Here is a 7790-nt window from a genome sequence, read left to right on the forward strand (position 1 = left end):
TAACCCCTATATAATATATATATGAATTGGGGCTTTGAAATTGATTGAAGAAGCATGATTTCCGAAATCACTTTCTATGATGGATTATGTATTTACTATGGGGTTTTGATGAAAGTGAGATTTGATTTGTGAACACATGTTATGGGATTTGAAGTGTTTGAAGTGATTGAACTATGAACTCCATTTTTATGATAATGATTATGTAATTTATAGTTGTTGTGGGTTCCCAAATGAATATGGAAGAATTTATCTCGAATGCTCTTTTATCAATTTATGGACTGATTTCTTATATGATTTTCAGAGAGCATCTCATGTATGTCAAAAATACTCTTGGTTTATTATGACATTTGTATAAATTAAGAAAGCGATGACCACCTAAAGTTATGTCTTGAAAGGAAGTTGTTTTGTTTGAGCTTATATGTCCTTTTCGAAAGAGAATTATTCTGTGATATTCTAAATCATCTTGGCGGTCAATAATAAGGGCCATAGACACGATATGGTATGATATGATACGACTTGCAAGTCTGTATATAACGATACCGTGATATGAAATGCCCTTAATAGAAAAAGAGATGAAATGTTATAAGTATAAACATATATTTTTTAAGAGGCTAAAATTGGGCTTAAAGAGAGTTAGATAGTTACCCGAAGAAGGCACTAGTTGAAAGACTCGTTGCAGGAAATCATATTTTACTGACGAAAGTTATTATGTCCTGAAATATGAATTATACGACTGCTCTGTGCTTTTGGCGTATTAGAGACTAGAGACCCCAAATCCCTACAACAAACTCGGATTGAGGGCTTGGCCGTCGAGTTAATGGTGAATTTCATATAGCTCATGGGATTATAGAAATGTATGGTGTACTATCTAGCTCAGAATTGAATCAAAGAGTTGAGTCTATGTTTAACAAGGTTGACTAAAGCTTTCTAAGTATTCCCATGTATTTTGATCTCTATTATGTTAAACTGTTCTTCACAATGCTCTCGATTATGTTCAATGAAATATACGTTATTTTTAGATTATTCTGCATACCAATACATTTCAATTATTGACCGTCTATGTGACGCCTGCATTGTCTCATAATGTAGGTTCTGAGGCACAGTCCCATGATCCAGCTCAACAGTAGACTAAGTTCAGTAATTCAGAGTTGGTAAGCCTCCCTTACTTTGGGAGGCGTTTTATCCATATGTTGGTTTTATTTGGTTTCATAGTTCGACTGGGGACTTTGTCTCTATTTAAATAGACTAGTGTTTCAGTAGAGACTTCATAGACTGATTTAGACTACATTTGGGTTTATATTTTGATAATATGATGTATTTAAATTTGATTATGACACCTCCCCATGTTTCTACGACAAAATATAAACCCAAATGCAGTCTAAATTTGACTACATGATGTTATCAAAATTTGATTATGATAACATGATGTATTTAAATTTGATTTAAACTGCATTAGAAGTCTTTACGACAACAACAAAAATGCTTGCCACAACGAAAGATGGCATTGGATAGTAAATAAATTGGCTTATACCAACAGAGAAAAACGGTTGTATGCGGTATAGAGGAAAATGTTTTCTTGAAAAATAAGTGAATATCTTCCTTAATTTTTAATGTTTGATAGGTAAGAAAAAAAAAAAGTAGTTTCAACACTATTTCTATGTCATCTAGCGAAATACTATAGAGATGTAGTGGAAAGTGGAGGTTCAGGGGTCAGGGGGTAGGATAGTCAAGGGGAGGGGGGAGGGATGTTGGGTGGGTGGAAAAAATAAATTTGCAATGTCACTTATATAACTTGTTTTTTCTATGTTGATTAAAAAAGTCATTTTTTCTAATTTGTAAGAAACTTATTTTTCTAGAAAAAATAATTTGACCAACCAAACATGATAAATTGAAGAATATGTACCAAACACACCCAAAGAGAGACTTAAACTAGAAAAAGAATTTCAAAGAATCGACATATGTATGAAATCAACTCAAAATACTGATTGTTATATGTGAAGAATAATACAAAGTTACCGCACATTCTTCACATGACCATTAACCAAAAGCACCTGCCACAAGTTCTTTGATGAATAAAGATGGGCGGTTGTGTTGATAACATGTTGTAAAATGAGATTAAACAAAAAACTTCACAAAACTAGTAAAGAAAAATATGAGTTAAAAAGTATAGTGATTTCTCGGTTTTTTCTTTTCAAGTATTCCAATTGTTTTCAAGTATATACAATATGATTCTCAATATCTATATTTATAGACCTACATAAAATGAACATCTAAGTGTCAAAAAACTTGAAAGTAATCCTTGAGAACGTGAAAAAGATTATAGGGTTGTGAGAGATTAATGAGGATACAACTGAGGCCTGGGTACACATAATAATGAAGAGCAATAGAGATTATATTTATTGGAAAACCTAATATGTTTCAAACATTTTCCAAAAATTTATATCGACTGCACATCAGCAGGCCTAAATTACACGGTATCTAATATTCTAAATAAAATTATAATTTCTAAAAAAAATTATGGAGCTGAAATTATCCTTTCAAAAAATTATGGGGCTGGGCTGGATCTGAACCAAACTCCAAAAATGCTTGGGCCAACATTTGTCCAAGCTGGACTTCTGCTGAAGTACTAAGATGCACATTATCTGGGCCTACTTTAAGCCCATTAGCATCAACTGTTCTCACATTAGGTAGTTGAATTCCCAATTGGGCCTCTCTTATTTCCTCCTCATAAGGCCCTAATGTTGTTGTCAATGCTACCTGTATATCCACAAACAAAGCCCAAAACACATGGAAAGATCCGAATAAGCACCTCATAGCGATCGAGCAAAATATATTACAACATACGTAGTGTATTCCCACAAAGTGGGGTCTGGGGTGGATAGGGTCTACACAGACGTTACTACTACCTCATGGTAGAGAGGCTCTTTCTGATAGACCCTCGACTCAAGACAAAAACAGTTTAGAAAAGGATGTACCTGAAGTACAAGATACAATAGGTAGTAACAACACAACAGATAGTAGCAGAACAGTACTACAATCAAACTACCCTAAACAATGGATAAGTATAGCACTACGACTACTAGTACTCGAATATGCATCAAGTTATATACACAAATAGCATAAATGATTTTAACGTATTTAACTTAAGTTCTAATCAAAACACAAGATACTGTGATAAAATGAGTAAGTGATCATATGTGATGATTTTATTTTTTTATAATGGGAAGATATTGTTTGCTCTGGTCTATTTTATCTCATTGATTTGTTTCCTAACAAGTGTTTCATCAGTAAATAGTTTCTGTTTTAATATATGAAAATCAGATAGTATAATATATAATCAAATCCCATGTGAGGACTGTGGGAACCATTTATATATTTTGTTAATTGGGATTCATGTTCTAAAAGTAAGATTCTTTTTTGATAATTTTTGAAATTTCTTGTTCCGATTCCCAAATAATCTTTGTTTTCACTAACAAAGCTCTAGTATTTTCATTTTTTGTTTTTGAAAAAACAATTGCCACAAATTTCGTTTTGGTACACCAGATAAGGAAAATAATCACGAAATAATTATGAGATTAACTTTATTCCACATTTGGTATGTGATACTAACTAATCACATGACGAAAAATAAAATAGTCCCATAAAATATCCCAACTCTTGAGATATCCCTATTTATCTCGTCTGGTATACCGAACGACCCTGTTAGTATTAATGAGAATAACATTTGATCTACTTTACATTCAACTAAGTCACATGTCGGGCCTATTTGTTGAAAGCAAGTCATGCAAAACCTGCTCCCCTCGTACCCACCCCCTCCAATAAAATATAAAAATACTAATTTATATATAGGCAAAATGATTCGATGGATCCTTGTACTATGCCCGTTTTGTAATGTGGATACTTCTACTTACATGTTTGTCATCTGCACCCTTGCACCCATTAAAAAGTAATATTTTAAACCCTATTTCGGTGTGTGTAACACACTCGCCTCCACATCAGCTGTCCCATCATTTTTAAATATTGTGTTAAATTCCACATCAGCTGCCACATCATTTTTTTAAATATTTAAAATAAAATTCATCTTTTTTTATAATATTATAAAATTTATAAATTTTAATTTTTAAAAATAATTTAAATTTAAAATACTGAAGAAAAATTTATAAAATTAAAAAATTTATTATTTTTAATAAATTGATAAAGTTGATTATAAATTGTTTAATACTATAAAAAATAATTTTTTTCATCACCACCAACCTGAGCAGCAGCTTGTAAGCATTGCTTCCGACGACTGAGTTTTAAAAAATTATATCCCAAAATAATTCTACCAAATTGAGGTGATTACAAGTGGTGGAGTGGATTATACATCACAAAATCCTATTCAATTTCAAATTCTAAAGGAATCTAATATCACAATTGCTCAAAAGAGCGTTGGCGGTACCAGTTCAGTCGCGGTGGAACTATCAAAATTGGGGGTTCAAATTCGTGCAATTTCTGATGAAATTCGCAATGTTACAACTGTGAAAATGGGTAATGAAGATAAAACAATGTTTCAATTGCAAAAAATGACTATGGCGACGTGAACAATGCTTCAACCAAATTGTCAGAAAGGAATCTTCAAATTCAAGCAACTGTGGAGCGAATTGAAGCCGATTTAATTGAGAAAAGGGATAGAGGAGACCATTGCGCATCTCTTAGTCCAATTTCGGGCAAAGAATCTTCGATGAGCTTGAGGTGCGCCCATGGTGTTTGGGTTTGGGTTTGCGTTCATGAACTCAACAAAAAAAGGTGTGACCATGGTGTTTGGGTTTGGGTTTTTAAGTTCCTTCGATGAACTCAAAGAAGGGTTTTTGAGTTCCTTCTTTGCTTGAGGTGCGACCTTATTTTCTTATTCGGAGCTCAATGAGCTAGAATCCATCAGTTGTGGGCGATGAGGGTAGCCGGCGACCCGCATCGGAGCAGTGAAATCCGAACAGCGAAGATGATAAAGAGATGGAGTGATAATTGTGCTTGGGCTTGGACCATTTGGATAATTGTGCTTATTTTGTGTTAATAAAAGGTTGGTTGGACCATCTTTTAATTTTAAAAAAAAATTAAATGTCATAAATATTTTATCACGTGCCCAAAGAATGTGTGTTTACATGCATTTTGCCACATCATCGAGTTAATGTCACGTATGCAAAAAAGTGTTCAAAATATTATTTATTGGTGGGTACAAGGTTCCAAATGACAAACATGTAAGTAGAAGTATCCACATTACAAAACGAACATAGTACAAGGGTTCATCGAGTCATTTTTCCTTATATATACTAATAATATAAAGAAGAAGTCCAAATTACCTGAATTATAGGTAATGAAGGTGTATCCAAGTCATAGCGTACATCGGTAAAGAATTTCTGCAATCTTGATTTATACAATTCGGCATCCTCAAGATTTAGTGTATCGCTCTCTCCTTGATACCAAAGAAGCGCTCGCAGCATCCCACCACCTTGTAACGCGGCTCGAGTCCTATTCAACGTTTGATTATAAAAAAATGAACCTTGAGACCATTGGCTAATATTTGTGGAACCAACAGCACATGGGACCAAACCAATGACACCAATATTTGGATCGTTTTTCAAGATTGAATTAGCAAAGGACACGCCTGGACCAATCCCACAAGTTGCATAGTAATCAATGTCTTGATGAATTGGCTCTTTTGCTACTTCCCATGAAAGTCCTTTTGTTAGTCTTAGAATTGATGAATTGGATTGACATTCAGGTGGAATGTACCAATCAAAATTGTTGTTCACTACACCTCCTCTACCAGACATGTTGCTTTGTCCTGCTAAAATGAATATGCTTTTGCTACCATTTGTTGTTGTTGTTGTGTTTGTAGGGATGACACCAAAGGGGTGTGCCAAAAGAATCAAGAAAATATAGGCCAACATCTTTTAATTTTCTTGGTGATGTATAGTGGATGAAATTGGAAGAGAGACAAATGAGAGTTGTTGGAATTGAGTATTTAAGTTTGACAAAGTGATATAGGAAAGAAAATATGTAAACATCATGTAATTAAGACCATAGTAAATTGGCTAGAATCATGTGTTAATAATATGACCAAAAAAATGGGCCTCCAATTCTTGAGAAAACAGATTTGTTGCTAATTTGGCTAAGGATGCATTAATGCAAATCATCATAAACGATCTTGAACACTTGGCACGACAGCTTTTTTGAATTTCTGGTTGTAATTTTTTTTCTTTCTAGAAGAGATGGTTTGGGCGGAATTAGGGAGTTTTAGTTACGAGTTTGACCAAAGAATTCAGTTGTTTTGTGTTGAGAAATCTACTTAAAATGTATACATAATTTATCTAGAATGCAATAAGTTATATTTTTTAGAATCCAGAATTCATAAACTCAAAATAATTTTGTCCTACTAAAATGAATATGTATTGTTGAATTTGCGAAGTATATATAGTAGCTTTGGAATTTTTTTTTTTTTTTTTTTTTAATTTCTGGAAGAGATCGTTAGGGGCAAAATTAGAGAGTTTCAGTTACGAGTTTGACCAAAAACTCCAATAATATTGTGTTGAAAAATCCACTTAATAAATATACATAATTTATCTAGAATATAATAAACTGTATTTTCTAGAATTCAAAATCATAACCTCAAAATAATTTTGGATCCATATAATAGTTATGGGCTGCATATAATAATTCCAAGTAATCTGTAGCTTCACATGGTAAGTTGGAAACCATAGATATGATTGTTTTTCCTAATATATATGTTGTGGCTTCGTATGTTAGGACCTGTTTGGCCACGAAAATTAAAAAATATATTTATTTTATTTGATATTTTTAAAGCTGAAAATATAGTTAAAGTTGTGTTTGACTATAGTATTTTGGAAATGAGGTATTTTTAAAGTTATAATAAAATATAAAAAGTGAAAATAAATTTTAAAAAATTTTGAGTTTTAGGAAAATTGAGTTATTTTATGAAAATAATTTTTTTAAAAAATAAATTAATTAAAAAGTGCAAGAAGTGAATTCAAAAATAGAGAAAACATCCTTTGAGGTGTTTTTCAAAAATTCAAATATTGTAAAAATGTATTCCAAAATATTTATGGCTAAACAAATATTTCAGAATAAAGTAAAAACATATTTCAAAATATTATAAATAATATTGATGGACAAACATCCACTTTAAGTTTGTGAGGAGGAATATGTATGACCAGAAATAGTCTTGAGATAAAAAAAAAATTGGCCAAAGTCATCGACAGACACTCAAACTTGTTGCGAAAATTCACTTAGATCTCTCAACTAAGGCTTGTTCCTATCAGACCCCTAAACCCCCCGAATTTTGTTCCAATTGGGCATTTTTTCCCTATCAGTAAAAAGCTCAAAGTGTGTGTTGCACACACGCAATGACGTGGCAAAACGAGCTAATTGGAAGCTGACACATGGCATTGTGAGTCCAATAATTACTAAAAATTAATTATAAATTTTTTAAAAAAAGTATATAAAAATGGCATTGAGGAAATTATTAAAAAATAATTCTAAAATTATTTAAAAAATAAAAATAAAAAAATAATTATTTTAAAACAATTGTAATTTTTTTTAAAAATGAAATAAATTATTAATTTTTTTAAAAAATTAATTATTGAAAAAATTATAAAATTTTTAAAAAATAAAAATAAAAAATGGCATTGAGGATATAAATTATGAAAAAATAATTATAAAATTATTTTTAAAATAAAAATAAAAAACTGATTATTTAAAAAAAATTATAATTTTTTTAAAAAATAAAATAAATT

The 7790-nt window shown here is 31.5% G+C and overlaps 1 protein-coding gene across 1 annotated transcript; it reads right to left on the reverse strand.

Moving 5' to 3' along the window:
* Positions 1 to 2374: 2374 nt before the first annotated feature.
* On the reverse strand, positions 2375 to 6434 carry LOC107849770 (probable carbohydrate esterase At4g34215). Its single transcript, XM_016694333.2, has 2 exons — positions 5337 to 6434; positions 2375 to 2757 (listed from the first exon to the last, which is right to left on the reverse strand). Exons 1-2 carry the CDS (start codon positions 5925 to 5927, stop codon positions 2530 to 2532), a joined length of 819 nt encoding a protein of 272 aa, XP_016549819.1. The 5' UTR covers positions 5928 to 6434; the 3' UTR covers positions 2375 to 2529.
* Positions 6435 to 7790: the final 1356 nt, after the last annotated feature.

Source organism: Capsicum annuum, chromosome 12 (assembly GCF_002878395.1).
Source record: "Capsicum annuum cultivar UCD-10X-F1 chromosome 12, UCD10Xv1.1, whole genome shotgun sequence".
In the NCBI taxonomy this organism is placed as follows: Eukaryota; Viridiplantae; Streptophyta; class Magnoliopsida; order Solanales; family Solanaceae; genus Capsicum; species Capsicum annuum.